Source organism: Falco punctatus (assembly GCF_963210335.1).
Source record: "Falco punctatus genome assembly, chromosome: 6".
Taxonomy (NCBI): Eukaryota; Metazoa; Chordata; class Aves; order Falconiformes; family Falconidae; genus Falco; species Falco punctatus.
The window spans coordinates 82,660,322-82,680,310 of record NC_137585.1 but is presented as its reverse complement, the minus strand read 5'-3'; the positions used below and the strand labels follow the sequence as shown (position 1 = coordinate 82,680,310).

Genomic DNA, 19,989 nt, shown 5'->3' with positions numbered 1-19,989 from the left:
CATAGATGATTTAGAAAAGAAGGTCAATGATGGCAGTGCTTCTAAAGACAAATTACTCAGAGTAATCAAAAAAAATTTTGAAGATATCAGAAGAATCTGCAGAAGTTAGTATTAAAATGGCAGAGGGAAATCAAAGCTACACATGTAGTGAGAAACAATTCTACTCTACATAGGCAGTGGAGGGTCATGAAATTAAGAGACTTGTAAGATATTGAAGACTGCTGTTTGGAAACATTGGCTCAATGTTTAGAACAATTGAGAAGGCAAACAATGCTCAGAAAATGTTTGGAAAGCCAAAACAATGTCGTCATAAAAAAAATCCTGGCACAGCCATGTTGGCTGTTGTGTGCTGTTCTAGTTATGCACTCACTCTCAGAACAAAACACTCAAATGAGAAAAAGGGGCCAAGGAAGGATCAGCAACACTCATAAGAGGTATGGAGCTGCCTCTCTTCAGGCGAGATAAAGTTGATGGGAATTTCTAGCTAAGAAAATGATGCTGAGAAGGAGGATATGTTAGCGAAATGCAAAATAGCATATAAAAAAGAGAAAATAAGAAATGAATTGGAATTTAATTAGAAATGGAATTATGGAAATATTTTCTCCTGTGATTTCTATATTTATTCTACGTATATGTTACTTACATTAATTTGATCCTTATTCTACATTTTATCATATTTCTAGGTCATAAATACCTACAAAGTGTTTTAATGCCCATGCCCCACCCCCTACACACATAGAGGAAAACAATAATGTAATAAACACTGACAGTGAGTTAAAAGTAACTTGTATTTCTTCAGATATACCTTCCTGCTTCCCTCTCCAGGTCTTCAGGGTGGTCGAATGTTTTTCAATGCTGTTAAAGAAGGCGATACCGTGATATTTGCCAGTGACGATGAGCAGGACAGAATACTCTGGGTTCAAGCCATGTACAGAGCCACAGGTCAATCATATAAGCCTGTTCCTGCAAGTCAAGCTCAGAAGGTGAATCCCAAAGGAGGAAATGTCAACACAGATATATCCCCACTTTGTAAGTTGGCCTTCTTTTCCTTTTGTGGCTTTCTTTCGGTTTTAGTTGGTAAATATGTAGCACCTTCCTCGATGAAGTTTAATTAAGTAGAACTCATTCACTAGGGAAATGTGCCTAGCAGTTTATTGTTAGCCAGAAGCTCTTATACTGAAATTATTATTGCCAGCGAGGGAAATCCTGACTTGCAGGTCATTATTTTTATTATAATCCATGAAAATATAGCAATTAGCTTCATATTCATTACAGTTGACCCACATATTACCATGGAGATGGTGTTTGGTTTACATTATATTTCTCAGTAGCCAGCCAGTGTAGTGTTGAATAGAAAAGCATCAATCTATTCTCAGAATTTTATAGATTTAGGTCAGCTTTATCATACATTGTATATATTAGTTATCTGAAAATTACTATGCTGTGAGTGCATTGTGAGCTGAAAGGCACTAGAGGGGCTGCTGGATTTTTGCACCTCTCTGTAATTATAAACACTTATAAAAAATAATTTAAAAAAAACCAGGTTTAAGTTTTCTTCTTTCTTTGAGGAAAATAATTGTTTCAGTAGAAATCAAGGTAGATAGTATATATTAACCATGTGCTGAAATTTTCATATAATCTCTTTGAAAGTATTCTGTCATGTAGGTATCTGCATATAGAAAGCATGTATGATTTGTTTGGGTTTTTTTTTTGTTCTGGAGGCTGAGTGAAATCCAAGGATTTTTGTAAGAGCCGTCAAATTTTTACATCATATGACTGTATAGAATAATCCTTCTTCATTATCATATATCTGTATATGTAGAGTGATAGAAGGGAGATACATGTTTTAGACTCAACTTGGTTTAATGTCTGAAGTCTATAGCAGGTTGACCCAAAACCATTCTCCTCCATCAGTCCTACTATCACTCTGTCTCATGCCCTTCCATTTATCCTGTAATCTTTTATCACTTTGCTATTGGAAGACAGTAAAATGTGCTTGTTAAACTCAGTAATAGTTTTATCTAAAATCCAGACTGGGCTGCCAAGAACCTTGAAAAAAACCATAGTTTAATCTCCCAAAAGCACTGATATCTGTTGAACTTTTAATCTGAAACGATTTGGAAGGGTGAAGTAACCATTCGTCATGGGAGGTTTTAAGATGAAGTGTTTTGTAAGATGTAACACTGCAAAAGCAAAAGTGGGGCAACAGCTAAGGAGTGCTTCTGCTCACCTCCTCCCAGTTACCTGGATCTGAGCTGGGTACTGGGAGTTGACAGTGTTCCCCTCCTAATGTTTCTACTTTGTGTTCATCAGTTAGAAAGTACAAAAGAAGTGACTGTAGTCTGTAGTAGCCAAGGAATTACTCTTCTTCTTGGACATAAGGTTTACATGGAAGTGAAAGCAACTAGAGAACACTGACAGCAGGGCAGGAAAAGTTACAGAAAGAAAAAGGTACAATGAGCAATTGCAAGTTTTGATATACTGAAATTATGTTTTCCGAGATGAAATTAGTTATGATGGTAAAGAATTAAAAACCAAGAGTAACATGTCTTGATATTATCTTAGACAGGGTGAGTACAGTTCTAAAGTGTAAACCATAGGACAAATAAGGTTTATTTTAAAGATGGCTTAAGGGAAGCTCAAAAGCCTCAAACTATCATGTATTTTTCTGTCAGGCTTATGTATCAACTTGCACAAACTGATATGACTGAACTGTATATAAATCAAAAATCTGTGGTTAAAATATTATTTGCCTTTGGCTTTAATACACTTCAATGTTGCTATTTTGTAATTAGTTCATTGAATTCTTTGTAATAGAGTAACTTGTGAAAATTAACTTAATGTGAGGTTTAATCTTAAAAGAATCAATGTTTGATTTCTGTAATACCTCCAGTTCTTTTGACATAAGGTAGAAATGGGCATCATCAAATTAATCAGTTTTTAAGGAACTGCAAGAATGAGCATTTACAGGTATAACCATAAATAGTTTCCTAAGAGTCCTGCTTCATTTACATCTACTCTGCTGATTTTCTTTTGGCACAGTTTTACTTCTAAGAAGAATCCATAGCTGACCTTTTGTCACACTTAAATGTGTTCATTTTGTTTCTCCCTAGAAAAATATTTGCATGAAGTTAAGAGTATTTTATTTTTAATCAAGGTGTGACACCCAGTACTTTAGAGGTAGTGGATATAGTAAATGAAATTAATTTCCATGTTTTTCTTCTTGACTATGATAAATTTTTAATATTAGGAAATATATTATGACCAGAGTATTTGTCAACTACTTTTTTATGTATCTTATTTTTCAATTAAGGCATCATGTAAGCATTTCCAGCCAGTATAAAATCAATTGTTTCAGTTTTTAAAGTATATCATACAATGCATCTCCACATATAGAAAGTAGAAACCAACCAGGACTTTGTAAATAATAAAACTTTGTCACTTAATAATATTGAAGCTTTGAAAGTCTATCCCCCATCTTCCTCATCCTCTAGGAAGATAAGGAACGCAACTCACTTGTCCTGACAAAATGTAAAAAAAGAACTTCTATAACTAGGAAAAATCTAAATATTTTTAAACTGCTGGATGTAGAAAAAAATTAACTTAAGGAGACACATTTCAACATTTTTATATGTTGTATGTATAAAATATCTTCTTTAATCCTGAAATTCTCTTGATAGATAGGAAAAACAACTGAAAGGTGTCATTAAGGAAATTAAAACATCAGATGATGATTAGTATGCCACAGGCCTACCTGTATTAAGGTTAATTTTTGCTAGGAGTAAATGCCAACATTTCCATTTCCCATTGCCTCATAGACAAAATTCTACTTCCAAAGTTATTGCAACATTATTAGCTGAAAATGAAAACTTGTCAGATGCAAATATATCATTAAATGTTTAACATTTTTAATCAAGTGATGTGTATAAATGGTAGTAAATGATACTTCGTTTTCACAGCCTCTACTGTTTTCTATATTCTCAAGTTTAAAACTCTTTAATGTAAGCTGTGGTACAATTATTCCTGTGATCTGTACTATGAACTCCTTTTATATAAAAGAAAATTGTAGAAAGGAAAGAGTAAGAGACTTCTTTTGTATAACAAAGGGTGCATTTTTTTGCAGTTATTGGTGGTTTGTTCCAGGTAAGAGAATTTCTTGTATAAAAGAGTGCTTAAAGTGACATGAACAAAATCCAACCACCTCATCAGGAACTCCTGAAAAGAAACTAGACATGTCATTATAATAAGACAGCCAGGGTCTGACTGACCTTTACAGCAATTATCACAAATGCAGGAAATGGAAATGTTACTCTTACATGTGCAAAGCAGCAGCACTCGGAAAGGCCAGCGTACAGATCTCTAGCTGATCTGAATGTGCAGTCTCTTCTTGTTGATGCTGTATAGCAGTTTAGGATCATTCACGCAGGGCATTTAGAAGAAATTTGTTATTCTATACTACCAATGAGGCAAATACACATTTAAGTGTGGCACTGGAATCAAACTACTATTGTACCTGTCAATCTTCTAAATTGAATACTAGCTGATTTCTTCATTTCTAAGTAAAGCAACATGATCCTGCACTCTTGTAGTATTAGATATCTCCAAAACAAAAGTGAAAACACACTAATGTCAGCAATGATCAAGAAAAAGAGACTGCTTTTTGGTCACACTATTCTGAATAAGCATGTAGTAATACAGAGGACAGAGGATTTAAGGATGCATGATTGTAGAAAAGCCAGAAGTTTCCCAAGGACATGACTGTTTCAGGGAAAGTGTCAATTAAAAATAGGTTCGTCTAAGTCATAAAGGTGCAGGAGGCAATCCCTTTCTTAATGAGCAGTGTATTAGTAGGCCTTTTAATATAGTTAGAAAGGCTGCTTAAGTGATGAACACTGTTAATAACTTGGTCATAAAAATGGAGTAACAGCAGCACATGAGGGGATTGTCATGCCTTAACAAAGCAACACAAAACCAAACATCATTCTCATCCTACACCACCATGGCTTCAGATGTTATCTTTGTCATATTTGCAGGGAAGAAAGGAGACATATTGGAAAAACAAGTTAAGTGAGGAATCATTTATCTGAGATGTATAGCTTTCCTCACCTCACTTAACAGAGCAGCTGACAAAAGGAAAATAATGTAGGATTTTTCAGACCAGTTATAACAGTTGTCATAAAAAAGTTTAGAGCCCACTTACAAAACATCAAATGCTATTTATGAAGTAGCAAGGGAGTAGCAAAGGTAGTCAAATACATAAGCCATACGTTGGTATTACAAGACATCGATCCAATGGCAGCAAAGTTGAACACATTTCTAAATGAAACATCCATCTGACCGAAAAAGCATCATGAAAAAAGTCTGTGTGAACATTTAAATCATCCAAGTGGAGCAGTCAGTGTTGTGTAATCAAGAAGAAAGTGCAGACAATTTGCCAAATGAAGAAATGCTTTGGGATTAGTCATGAAAATATAACATTAATATTTTCAATCTATTTGGATATACTGATGATAAACACTATAAAATTTCTTTCCCTATCATAGTTCAATGACATGGGAATAAATTATTAATTTCACATGTCTTTTAAGTGTTATTTATATCACTCTCAATCTTTGAATTGGCTACATCAAAGACTCTGTGGGAAAACCAGAATATGATTAATATTAAGGTGCTGGTATCATAATACATACACACAAGAAATACCACTGCTTAACCGTATGGTGGCTTTGTTCATTTGGAATAATTGGTAATGTTGCTGTAAAGCAGTTCTTTTAAAATAGTTCTGAGATGTTTGTGTGTTCAATTAATTAAATCTTTTAGAAACAAACAGAAATATTTTTCTTTCATTTGACAGTTTTCTCAGAAGGTTTGGCAGCTTTATATCCATCATACATTTTGCCACCTGAAAGAGTGGAGTAACTCCTCCCTTCCTACATGTTCCCCCATTTCCCCTCATGTCCCATTCCTGCTTGCCTCCAATTACCGCCGTCTTCCTTTCAGAAACAAAAGGTTGACTCTGGCCTCCACCACCTTAGGCAGTCAGTTAGTCACCTTTATGCTCTGTCCCGTGCTACTCAGAAACATAGGAAAACTAACTAGTATCCTCTTCAAATCTGTTTTTTGGCAAAATACTGGCAGTCCATCAGTGTGCTATTTCCAGCCTGACTGTCGGCCCATATGTGCCAGCTGCTTTCTCATATTCTGCCACTTTCTCCCCATCTGTTATTTCATTGTCTGATATTTAAATGACAAGGTTCTGGGGGCATAGATTTTCTCTTTGGCCTGTGTTCTTAAGCATGTAGCACTTCGGAGTCCTGGTCAATGATCAGGAGTCAAAATATTCCTGATGCAAGCTGTCACTTGTAATCTGTATGTATTAGCACTTACCAGAATGTAATGCATGTCTTGCCACTGTCTTTTGCAAAGAGCATGTGCAACTTCAGCTTCATCTAGGCAGTTCCACCTTCTGTGTCAGTTATAGTTCTTACCCTACTACTCCTAGTCTTTAAATCTTTTTAATCCCTACAATACTAGATTTCTTGTCTCTACCCACTCTCCTCTCCTGCCTGCCTGAGTTAGCTCAAATTGCTTCCATGATGCTTCAGCTCAAGCAGGGAGGTCACAGAGAGCCACAAAAGGGAGGAGATCACCACTTCGCAAGGCCAGTTCCTGTAGTAGTTCATCCTGGCACAGAGTCAATGCTACAGAAAAAATATTTGCTTCCAGGCTGGAACTGGCCACAGATGATGCCTAGTGATTGGTTATCACTGGGAACCACTCAAGCATGTGCCATAAACATGGAATTCTTGGTAGTATTATTCACTCAACTCTACTGAGTCACTGAGGATGTGATGATTTTTATAGCCTGTGCAGCTGGACTAAAATTGGAGGTTTCTTGCAAAGATGGCAAAGGGCATATTCAGGATGCTATTCTGCCAAAATTAGTGTCCTTGTCTAAAAGAACACTTAAACAATTTATTAAAACTCTTGCAATAGCTTTTGTAAGTTTTTACAATGGTTTGAAAATATATATGTTTGTCCTACCTAAAAAAAAAAAAAGGATATTTTTTTGGCTAAAAATTTGGCTAAAAATTTTCAAAAGATGAAATAGATATGCAGCCTGAAACAGACAGGGTAACATGGAAATAGAGCCAAAATAATGAGTTTGAGTTAGAGACAAATTTAAAGCAGGACAAAAATTCCATTAAGAAGGGAAGAAAACTAACTATGAAAAAGCAGTATTACTGCTTCAGAGTTCTCCCCAAATATCTTCCCAATATTTCCCAAGATTGAGAAAGTGTAGAGAATAAAATGGAGTTCTGTTTTTTTCTTAACTGTATATCGCAATATAGCAGTCTTTATGTCTTTTCCATTTGCATGTAGCTTCAACAGGACACCTAAAGCTCATTAGTTTAGGAATTTGAAAACTAAACACACTCTTAACAATTTTTAAAAGTTGGATGTTAAATAATTTTTTAATCACAGCCATATAACATTTATGAATTTCTCATAATCTTTGATCAAGTACTTTTTTAAAAAAAATCCATTTTGTTTCAAAAAGATTTACCAGTTATCTTGTATGTATATCACAAAAGTAAAATAAAATGTAATGTATTACACTATTCCATTTTTCTTTTATTTCTTTTATTTCCTGCTTGCCTACAGCTGGCAAAGGTAAGTTCTTAATTCTATTTCTGTTGCTAAAATATATCTGGGAACAGATCTTCTGTTACTATTTGAAATGTTAGTTGTACTGTTTGATTCACTTGAAAAGGTGATGAGCAGTCATGGATCTTTCTGTAGAATTACATCGAGCAAGTATTTATATTTTTAAATAAATATTTTTGCTTATTTTGCCCAAATTATGTAATAGCAGATTCTGCTTTCACAAGCTGCCTTATATTCAATAGGTCACCTTACACATGCTGATCACCTGAATGTCTGCATCAGAATGCTGAATCCATTTCATTTGCAGCATCGAGACTCCTGATTTCAAAATACTTAATTACTTGTCAGTACTTACAAAGATTTTCTTTCAAAATAGAGGAATCTTTTATGGTTGTGTGGTTAACCAGAGGGGGAAAAAAAATCAAGCCAGTTAATTTAAGAAAGATTCAGCTGTGTATAACTTGTACAGGAGACCAGTGGCAGAAAGAAATTTTCTTTTCTGTCATCTTCCTGTCAATAATGGATCAATAAATCAGATATTTGTATAAGAAGGAAAACTTACAAGAAATGTAGAAACCAGCCACACATTAAACATGCTGGTTTCGGAAAACTTTATCTGCATGTGGATCATTTTGAAAACTATAGGTAACTTCACATTGTAGTTTAGTGCTTTCAGTAATGTAGTGTCGATATCAAGTTGTTTATCTTTGAACTGATGTGTTTAATTACGTTTAAGTTGCACTAATTAAGAGACAGAATTTCATGCACATATGTCAAAAATATGAGCTACATATGTCATTAATGATAGACTACTCTAAGGCTTATGGAAATATTGTTAATCTGTGTAATCACGTATGCTACTGATCCTTAAACCATTAAAAATATATGCTGCTGTTTCTCTGGGATGATGGTCTCATACCTTACACCATTGATGTACTGTCATACTGTTTATTTGCTACATCCACCTTGGTGAAATCTGTCACATGGATGTGACTCTTGCTTTGACAATGCAAAGCCAAGTGATATGAATTAGTTTCTGCATCTTTCTAGGATGTGATGCTGCAGATCCTTCAGCTTGAATTAAATAATTCTCCCATCTACAAATACAGCTGAAAGTTGGACTTGACATGGATCAATATGATCTGGGGCTAAATTTCTAAATGTGACTGATTATGTTAGCATCATGCCCACAGATCAATATTGAGTTTTATTATGAACCTGACTCTATAATTGGGTTTAATCAATAAACTTTTGTCTCCTTTTCTTTAGAAATTTTAGGTTTGTACTATGCAGGTTTTCAAAATTGCATTTAGGATACACTTAGGTCTATACTTTTCTAGTAACGAATATAAAAAGACCTAGGTTTGAATTTAAAGGAACAAAGAGCTAAGACCCTATTGAAAGGGGAAGTCAATTTTTAAGTTGATAGGACTGTTCACCCCAGTACAGTCTATAGAATCCAAGACAGCTAATGTGCTAATACATAACTAGTCCTTTTGGGCACTGTAAGGCTTTTTCTGTCCATACTTGATAGATAATTCACATTGAGGACTTTGACAAAACATAGCATTAATGAAAGCAATCGCTAGAGCTTCTCTTTTGATAAACCCGCGGGGTTTAAAGGCGTTGAAAGATGCAATCTGTGAAGAACAATAAATTTGGGCCTTTGATTGAAGTGCCATTTGGGATGGTATGTTTTCTCGATGTATTTACACAAAAATGCTGCTCCCTTTTTCTCTACTCTTTGCTGGAAGGTTGAAGGAGCTCTTTGCCATTACTACATTAAGGTTTGTCTCATTAAAAGCTGAGTACAAAAAGAAGGCTGGAAATGACCTAGCTCAAGCCAGTGTGTTCATTTCTGCTCCAGTTTGCCATTTGAGAAGTAGGCTTCAAGCCATGATGAATATTTCTATGAGTGGTACTTTGATCTGCAATAAAGATGCTCTTTCTTATCTGAAGAAATAAAAGCATAAACCTTTTTTTTTTGCATTGGAGGGAAGGATATTTATTTGGTTATTTTGCTAAAATTAGAAAGAGCACCACACAAACCCAGAAAATTATAGAACTTTTTTTTTTTTTGTATTTATAACATTGTTTTATAGATTGTAATATTTGAAGAGCTCTGCTAGAAAACCATGATTGAAGAATAACTATTTTAATGAACTGTGTTCTGTTTTCCAGCAGCCTTTCTAAATTTTGATTAATCTCTCAGTGGTTAATAACTTTAATTTTTTTTCACTGTTACACCTCATAAATTGGTATGATAGAAAATTAATTCAGTAACATTATGTTCAGATTAAGAAACAAGATTCTGCAATAAGTAACCTGCAAGCATCTACTTATGTGACTTATTTACTTGAGGTATTTTCAAGAAAGTTTATATATTGAGACTTATATAGCATGTATACATTTTTGTTAGTAAATCTGCATACACGCTCACATGTATTGTTCTGTACATTTTTCTTTTGTATGAACAGACACAGACCGTGGCCAGAAACATGGCATGGATGAGTTTATTTCTGCTAATCCCTGCAAATTTGACCATGCTTCCCTCTTTAGACTGCTTCAGAGGCAGACCTTGGATCACAGATTGAATGACTCCTATTCTTGTTTGGTGAGTACTGGCTGGAAGATAGATATAAAGAAGTGAGAAATAGTTGTTACAAAGTAGTCCTTTCTTCCTAGTTCATTCAATAGCTGCAGTTGTGGTTAGAGTTAAAGGGTCCAATCGATTGATTTCAAATTTGAAAATTATACACTTGAAAGCTGCTGCTGTGCTACTCAATAGAAAGCAAAGAGACCCAAACTCTCTCTGATTTTTTCAGCTGGAATTTATCATGTCCTCTATGGAGGTCTGAATAAAACAGAAGGGTTTGATAATGGTAAGAGCTCCTGTGGTAGGATTTATTGACACCTGTACAGGCATTTTAAGTTACAAACATAGTCACCTCATGTCAGACAATTTCACCGATCTTGTAATTCTTCGTTCCACTGTGGTGTGAAGAAAGGAAAACACCAAAAGAAAGGAAGCAAAACCACAGGCCATATATATATATATATATATAATATATATATATATATGGGTATATATGTATTACCTGAATTGCAAATAACAAATGGCAGTATAATTATTAAACAAGAAAAAGTGAAATGTGATCTCTGTATTAAAATGAATGTTTTTCACATTCAAAGACAGCTATAAAAAGTAAGATTTTGGCATAACATGCTGCTTATTTGTAGCTGCAGTTTCCCTTTCCTACAGAACATTTTCTGTTCTATGCTTTGGGGACTAGGAGTTCAGGACGGGGCTCCTTCATGTTTTGCTTTCAGTAGGGAAAACCAGCAAAAATCTTGTGGAAATCCATCAAATTATATGCACTTATTGAACAGGTTTGTGTGGGTTAGACCTCATAACTTCCTGAGGTTTTATTTTTCACCTGATACAGTGTCTGAAACGGTGATCTCTCACTAAGAACCTAAAATGCCTTATAGCACTTTTTTTTTGGTTTTTTTTACTTTACTATCCCAACAGCAACAAAAAAGGATAACTTTTTTTAGTTCTTTTTTCCATTGGTCTGACTAGTCGTGTAATACAGATAATGATGGGTCATTTAGGCTTTGTTTCCAAGTATAAAAAAAGGGGAAAAATTATTATTTGATGACAGTTGCTTCCTTTTTAAAATACTACCAGATAAGTATGTACAGAAGAAGTTAGACTCATTTTCTGTCTGTGGGTTGTGCACGGAATCAAAGAAGTCCGAAGGAACATCTGTACAAAGTAATTGGCACTCAAACAGAAAATTATTAGATTTCTAACAGTTTATTGGGGTCAAAATCAATAATAATAATAATTATAATAACAACAAAAACAATAATAATATAAAGCAATTAGTTAATATAACACTGAAATCAGGAACTGTTAGAAGAGGTTAGGGAGAACACACAGTGCTATAGCAACTATTAAGCAGATGCATTTCATATTGTTCTTTTTAAAATCCGGCTTTTAATCAGTAGAATGGGTGATCATTTTTGTTAATTTGCATATTTAACTATATTTTTAAATTAAAAAATTGGGAATGTCAAGGTAGCAATAGAATACGTGAACATGTAAGTGTGTTCTTTTTTTCCTGAACAGCTCACTTCCTATTATTTTTAGAAACAATGCATCCCTTTATTTCAATAAATATAGACTAACCACACATAAAACTTGTAAAAAGAAAACCAAAAATGTGTAAGAATTAATACTAAGCACAGCTCTGTATTAAATTACAATATGGCCTAAACTTCTTTAATTCTACATTCTTCTCTGTATTGGGGAGCTTCTTCAGGATATTTTTGCAATTATACAATAAAAAATATGCAGTTATCTAGTACTATGTAGCATATAATTGTTGTGTGTTTGTAAGACTTAAGCATGGTATGGGGCTGAACAAGGAAAAGGAAGGCATATATTTACATGAAAATGAGCACACTAAAACAGATCTCTTACAGAGACTGAAGTTAAAGTAATGAGTTCTATAAAAATGTATATTCTTTTTACAATTCTCTCCTATTAGAATGTATAGAAATTTTAATACTTATTTTCTTGTGTACTGCTAGGCATTGACATGCAGCATTTTATCATGTTTTCCATAAAAATGTAGAGGGAGATCAGTGACAATGATGATGTATTGGCAGAGTATCAATCACAAAAAGCACTGTTTATTATACCTAGGTCTAGGTATAATAGAAATTCAGTGCAGAAATTCAGTTAAAATCCCTTTTCTTTCTTCTTTCAATAGAATGCCATATTTTGTAGCAAACACTGTGTAAACTACAGGAGCCACTGCAACATGACTGGCTATTAGTTTAAAACCCTGAGTACTGTTCAGAGTTCTGTAATAAAGCTAAGTGTTCTCTAGAAACAGCTGTAGCTCAGCAGTGGAAACACTAACCTCAAAGAAATTAATCAGGAGCAAACAAATTTATGAAATAATTTTGAGGTGTTCTTATCTCCAAATAATATGTTAAATTCAAGAGCTGGGGGAGAAAATAAAATTTTAATTCCTGTCTCATGTAAGTCTTTTAGTAATGTTAAAACAGAGATGATTTAAACCTGATGTGAAAATATTTTAAAGTAGTTTTAATAGTAGTTTTGCTGATATTTTGCATAAAAAACATCTGAACTTACAGAAGGAATCACAAGCAACAGGGAAATATTCATCTTCAGCTGCTAAACTGGTGTTATAAATTCATGACTTGCAAAATCATTTTGCATGCTCAAGCTATTTGTATATTTGAGTTCAGGTCATATTCCTTGATCTCTCTTAACCATTTGGCAGGGATGATGAGAGGGAAATGTCACCATGATTAAGAAAAGAACAAGGAAAAATGCTTATTTAGAACAGCTATGCAGTAGCTGTGGTTTCCCGAGGTTTATGTTTTTCTCCCTGCTGCTTTTTGGAAGCTCACTCTGCTATGGTTTTTTCATATTGGGAGGCAAGGCAATCAAGGGTCTTCTGTTTTATATTTCTCCATCAAGAATCAAATAAATTTTTTTTACACTCTGGATTCACTCAAGGACTGATTTTGTGGTGGGAAGGAGTCTGTATTTTGTTTATGTCAGGGTTGCACTGTTTTGGTCTCATCAAGACTTTGCCCAAGTAAGCCCTCAGTGTGCCCCAGAATGTCTTAATTATTATTTAAGGACAAATCATACTCATCTTACTCAGATGGCTTTTAATAAACTGCCTAGCTTTGTATCTCTTTACTAGTATAAGTTGTTAAAAGTGCATGCATGTTATGTAAGAAACAGGGTAAATAGTCGAATTGCAGTTCTCTCATATTAAAGTTGCAGCCACGGGGAACTGACCATCCAGAAAGTGTGTTTTAGTGTCTATGTTAATGTCCCTCAGCATTACTCAAATGCCGTCTTATAGCTTACAATTAATTACTTTAACAAAATTAATTTTGAAGTGTTGGCATATTTTATATTAAGTTTTGATATAATTGAATCTGTACCAGACTTTGGATGTTTTGTAAACTATATATTTCATAGTAGTGGTAACGCAGAACAGCAAATAGTTTCCTGACATTTACTCCTTTCAGCAAGAAGGTTATTGTTGGATCTGGCTTCCAGTGTCATCACCATTAGTCATATATAAATCATTCCAGTATAAAAAGTTTATGTAATGTACCTAAAAATGTATGCTTCTTTTCTTTGATTTAAAAGCTGTGAGTGGGAAAAGAAATCTCAAAATGTTGTGGGGTTTTTTGCCTTTCTCTTTCAGGGTTGGTTTAGCCCAGGTCAGGTCTTCGTATTAGACGAATACTGTGCTCGCTATGGAGTAAGAGGCTGTCACCGCCATCTTTGCTATCTCAATGAATTGATTGAACATTCAGAAAATGGTTCTGTCATTGACCCAACCTTGCTCCACTACAGTTTTGCATTTTGTGCTTCTCATGTTCATGGTAACAGGTAATTTAATGATACATTTTTAAATGTATAGCCTTAGGAGCAAGCAAGAGTATTTATAGGCTCTTGCCTTTACCAGGTAGGGAAGTTCCATACAACAGAAATCAGTTCACAAAGGTTTCTGCAGGGGTATTGGAGGTTCTATAGAAATTACTATTTAAAAAAATATTCTCCTGTTAGTTTGTACTGTTTTAATGCAGTCTTGGGCATTGTAATGACAGACTGATTCAAGGCTAGAGGATGTCATGCTGTTAAAAAGGCAGTTTTCTGCATTCTGCATTTAGGTTGTGTTAGTGAACGGTGTTTGCAGTGAACATTTTGAACAATTTTGCAGTTTAAGGAAAGGTTTGACTTTTTTTCTACAGACTGTATCTTGGCAATTAATCATATTATACTGAGTTCTGGCTGTGCTACCACAGGGAGAAATAACTTATATTGGGAATGTAGTGTGACCCCCAGCCAGGGAGAGCTAGGACACTTGTGGAATTATTTCTACTAAAGTAGTAGGCTGCTTCAGGAGTTGGTCACAGTGATGCTCTTGAGATGATGTTTTCTTTTCACTTGCAAGTGAGAGACTTGGAAAAAATTAAGTTCTTGCTTTGCTGTGCTAAGCACATTCTTTAAAAGAAGCTTTTGCTTCATCTGTCTTATTCCTAATTGTGAGGGAACTAGCTCTGCTATTAAAAACAAGTATTGGAGATAGGATCATTGGATAGCTCAGGTTGGAAGGGACCTCAGGAGGTCTCTAGACCAACCTTCTGCTTGAAGCAGGGTCAGTTGTGAGGTCTGACCACATTACTCAGGGCTTTATCCAGTCAGGTCATTCCCCAGTTTGAACCTGTCATATTGCAGTGTAGTTATATCTGTTGTCTCTTGTCAACCTCCCAGTAGCAGCTGGGGGCTGTCATTCAGTCCCCCTGGACACCACCTATTCTCCAGATTGAACAAGCCCAACTCCTTCGGCCTCTCCTCAGAGCAAGAGCTCTGGCCTCTGACTGCCATGGTGGCCATGCACTGAACTCGCTTCAGTTCACCCATGTCTTCCTTGTACTGGAGTGGGGAGTGGGGCAGGCAGTCTGTCAAATTGTAGGACAACATACCTTTCTGTACACAGTAGATTTGTAGACTGCTGTAGGAAATTTGTTTTAAAAGTTCAAAAATAAGGGATAACCCAATAAATCTCCCCCTTCCAATTGATCCAACCCTGCCACTAAGGGAAAACCTACTCACAGTCCCAAAAAGCAATTACTGTGATGCTGTCAGTAAATCCTCAAAACTGAATCTTAGTAGGATCAGGAGTGAGAGAGGTTTTCTTCCCAACATTTATGCTTATGTTGCCTTGCAGCCAGTCACAGAGGCTGATTTACTTGTCCTTGAGCCAGTGAAGAAGGGACAATCCTGAAAAAGGATACTGGCTCAGACAAAACCTCATCTGTGAGAACAGGAGCTGGGCATTTGTGACCTGAGTGATTTGGTAGTGGGAGATTAACATTACGTAATCCTTTATAATAATATCCAAAATTAAAATGCTTTTGAATGTGCCTGAAATACTCTCAAGAATCTCTATGTTCATACTGGTAAGTTAGATTTTCTGGCTCTTACCTGGTAACCTCTTCACCATAAAAGCATGCTTCTTTTGTCAGTTCCTGAAGAACCTGACATATTCGTTTTTCCTACTGAGTCTAAGTCTTTGTTGTTTCTAGCGGTTCTATTACTAGTTTCAAGCTAAGAAGACAAATATACAGTGATAATTGCTCAAACTTATTTCAAGAATTCAAAAGAAAGGTAGATACATTTCTTTTTCTTTCATAATTTAAGTGAAGGACAACAGTGTGTGCAGTGCATGAAAATATCTCAGGGAGCACATCATTTACACAGTGGTAAGCACTCTGTATTCCGTCTATTCCTTCTGTACAGATACTCTCTGAATAGCATTATGAGTGTTTTAGGAATAAAAGAAGTGTTGAACAGAGAGGGTCTGACTAGAACTGAGATATTGTAAAAAGGAAGAAAAAAGAAACATGAAGAAAGAAGAAAAGTAAGTCAAGGACAGAATCAGACACACTCACTGAGGATGACAGACACACATATACACACATAATACATCCACTCATTCATCTGCCGCAGCACTAAGAAATAGTAAAAGGGGAAAAAAAAATCCACAGACAATGCATGACAGGCCAAAGTTCTAGGCTGATCCCTGGCGTTATACATCTTAGTTTTAGAAGTCAGGCTGAGAATTGGAAAGACCACAGAACAAAGAGCTTTATACTCTGAGCATAATGTATTTAATTTGTATTTCACCTTTGCTTGACGGAGGGAGCTTAGACCTTCCACTAGCCTGAGAAAGATCATCAGAAATGATCTTGAAGTCAGATAGTGGAGGAGCATATAGAAATGCAGACATATCTGTAGTTCAAATTATCGATTACTTTTAGGCATGAGTTTTTTAGAGTAGCAAGCAATCTAGTGGCATCAGTCAAATGATCAGGTAAAGGTGTCACTTGCCTTTGTTTGTGGTAGTCTGGTGAGGAGGAACTGAAGCACAAATCAGAGCAAATCAAAATATACCAGGACCATACTGGGACATATGCTAAGCCCACCAATGACTACATCCGATTCACTAAATAAAACTGGTGAGGAAGCAGTCTCATACAATGGATTCCAAACTGTACATTAGTCATAAGCACTCTCTGAGATCCCAGGCATGGTTGTGGGATTGTGTATACCAAGTACTGCTCCCAGTGAACACTATGAATGAGGCTGAATCAGCTTTGACTCTTTCCACCCTTCGTTTGACTCCAGAACTCTTCCATCAGATTTGACCCTTCAGGTATCCCCTGTGCTCTTTTGCTGCATCCTAGGACTTGAAATAAGAACTCCATTTCATGCTGCAGGCTGTAACCCAGTAGCCATGGTTTGACTTAAAAACAACTGGAATAAACATATAAAAGTAAGTTGCTGTCGTACAGCTTCGGGGACATTGTGGAAGACAGATGAGACCTGAACAGAGCTCTGGTGTAGGCCGTATGCTTGGTGTCAGAACCAAAGAATAGTCCCCAGTTGTTTTCATTCTTGAGATGAAGATACAGGTAACAAGTTCTGACAGTGTAATCAAGCATACTGGTACTTAGTGTGTCTCTTATGCCAATGTTAGTTTGGGAACAGAAATGTTTATGCAGGGTTGAACACAATGTCCTGAGTCCTAGACTGAGGAATTCAAGCCTTACTTGTGCCTTTCCTTTCCTGCTGGGAAGAGTGTTATGACTGAGCTAACAAACTGTTCATGTTGAAAAGGTATTCCTGATTTTGTGGATGGTGTTATTAAGATGTTCTCTTTCTAAATAGCCAAAAAGCAAAATATTTTAGTAAAAGAATAGCCTTGCTGAGTGTTTAAACAAAAATACATCCTTGTTTCTGAATCAACTGCTTCCTTTTCCTCCAGTAAATAAAATCAACTTTTGTTGGCTGTGCTTCTGGTGCTACGTAACTTTAATAGCATCTCCTCTGGCTTCTCTTCACAATGTTTTTCTTCTGAAATGTTTTACTATACGGTCCCCATCAAAGTTATTAGTTCACAAGTGAACTTTTCACACTGCGGTTATGCGTACACTTATGTATCTCTGGTGAAAGTGAAACAGGCAGAACAAGGAACTATAGGATATTCCTGAATGCTGACATTTCAGTCTAAACAGTCCAGGTAGGAGCTATTGTTTTCTTCCCCGTCACGTTCACCTTTGTCTCCTTTTCATGCTGTGACTTCTATTCAGTCCCTCTTGTCTGAAATGGATGCTGGTGGCTATCACATGAAGTGCAAAGTGACTTCTTTCCACCTGCTGAGTTACAGACTGAATCAAAAAAATTCAAAATTCAAGCATATTCCATGGTTATACCTTTTTCTATTCTGAAAGAAAGCTGATTTACTGGAACTTCCTATACGAGAAGTGAAGGTGAAAGAATTGCTACAAAAAATCGGTTTATAACCAAAGATAAATAGTTTCTTTCTGCCTTCATTTTGAAATCTTCAGCATATGTGCGTTTGCATAGAATAGTTATATTATTAAGTTAGGGTTCATCTAAGCCAGTCATTCGTCTATCTCCAGCATTGACCTGCTTGGAGTGAGAAGGGCAAGCATATGCAATGTTTCTTCTTAGTGCTCTTTCAGTCTCTAACACTTTGCAGCTCAGAATATGCCTGTTCAGTAACCTGGAGTGAGTGTCTATTCCAGGTACTTGTCCATTGCACCTCTGAACCTGTGTAAGCCCTTTGCATCCCTAGCACCTTTAGCAGTAAGTTCCACAACTCAGCCTCCTCTTGCCAGAAGAACTCATGCTTTGAACTTGACTCCTACACATCACATTTCATTCTCTGTTTCTATTGGAAGAGACGGAGGAGAGAAAAAAAAACAACAACAAAACCCTTCTCTGTGTCTCTGCTATTCAAGATTCAAGAAGTATGAGTGAACCATGCATTAATTACAGTGGATGAATGTTTTCTGCTAATTCCTTATCCTTTCCTGGTGTTCCCAATGTTAGTTTTGCTTCTTTGTCTGCTGTTCAACAGAGACGGTTTCATGAAATTATCCATCATAACACCACTATCTCTGTCCTGCATAGCAACTAATTTATCAACCTTGATCATTGTTTGCTGTTTTATTGTTACTTGATTTCATAAGGTCCTTCTGGAATTCCACTATGCCACGTAACTATGATTACAATTACATTTACCGTCACCACAGTTCTTAGCTGTTTGCCAGGTCTTTTATGAATACTGTAAAATAACACAGGTCACAGCACAGATCCCTGCAGAACTCCACAGATAACTTCACCTTCGCTGCAGGTAATTACCATTTATTCAATCTCTTTTTTCACTCTTACTTCTTCTCTCTCTCTCTCTCTCTCTCTCCCTCTCTTTCTTTCTTTCTTCTTCTTACTTCTACTTCCACTCTTACTCAGTGGCTGCTTAATTGCCTTAAAAGCTTTTGGTTAGGGACTCTGAAAAAAGATTTTTGGAAATCCAGGTGCACCATTTCAGTCAGGTCACACTCATTCACTGTTTTTGCCCTCTCTGAGAGCTCCTTTTAGATCCTTGCTATAATTTGGCACTGCAGAGTCTTTTTATAGGCTTCTTGCTCCTGTTATGCTTGGAGGAATTATCTTAAAGTGGAGTAAATGAACACGTAAGAGAAATGAAAGTATGGAAACTTCAGAGAGTGCTATACATTCATATATTTCTTTTCATTACTCAAGTGTTGTGTGATAAGAACCATTTATCTCAATTTTACACTTTGTGTCAAGTGATAAAAGTGTTCAGAGAAATCATGCCTTTCAAATCTGGGACAAGGAACTTTGTAAAAAAACCATTATGTTGCTCTGCCTCTTCTAATATTTTTTTTGTGGAGCTTTTGAATAGATATTTCTTTCTCTTCTGACTAAATTAACTCTAGACTTAAAGTTGTCTATCTCTTGCTAGTTTCTCCTTCATTTTATATCTTTCATAAACAATATCTAATAAGATTTAATCTAAAATTCCAGAACTTAATTCAGTAGTTTCACCATTTATCTGCACGTGGTCACCATCTGACACGAAAGGCTTTGTCCAGTTGATCTCTTCCCAGAAGCATTACGTTTTTATATGTATAATTTTGTAAATATAAATGTTTGAATAGCATGTAGGCTGCTTCTTAGATGTTTTTCCTAAGAAACCATTGCTACCAGGATTTTGAGGAACCTCTCAGTATTAAGCAGTTGAAAACGCTTCCTCTTTCTGCTGTGCTTCTTATCCATGCTCAACCCCACATGTTCTGTGTTGTAATGATAACAACAGGTGCAAGTTCTTCTTTCACTGTTTTTTATTGGCAATTGGG

General features: G+C 35.8%; 1 protein-coding gene across 4 annotated transcripts in view; it reads left to right on the top strand.

The window, feature by feature from the left end:
- The window catches only part of CADPS2 (calcium dependent secretion activator 2), a 327,139-nt gene that overhangs the window by 206,077 nt on the left and 101,073 nt on the right, over positions 1-19,989 (top strand). For all 4 annotated transcript variants that reach the window (XM_080393905.1, XM_080393904.1, XM_080393903.1 and 1 more), the window contains exons 11-13: positions 826-1,029; positions 10,146-10,282; positions 13,938-14,125. In XM_080393905.1, coding sequence (XP_080250031.1) covers positions 826-1,029; positions 10,146-10,282; positions 13,938-14,125 — 529 coding nt within the window. The remainder of the gene's footprint in view (positions 1-825; positions 1,030-10,145; positions 10,283-13,937; positions 14,126-19,989) is intronic.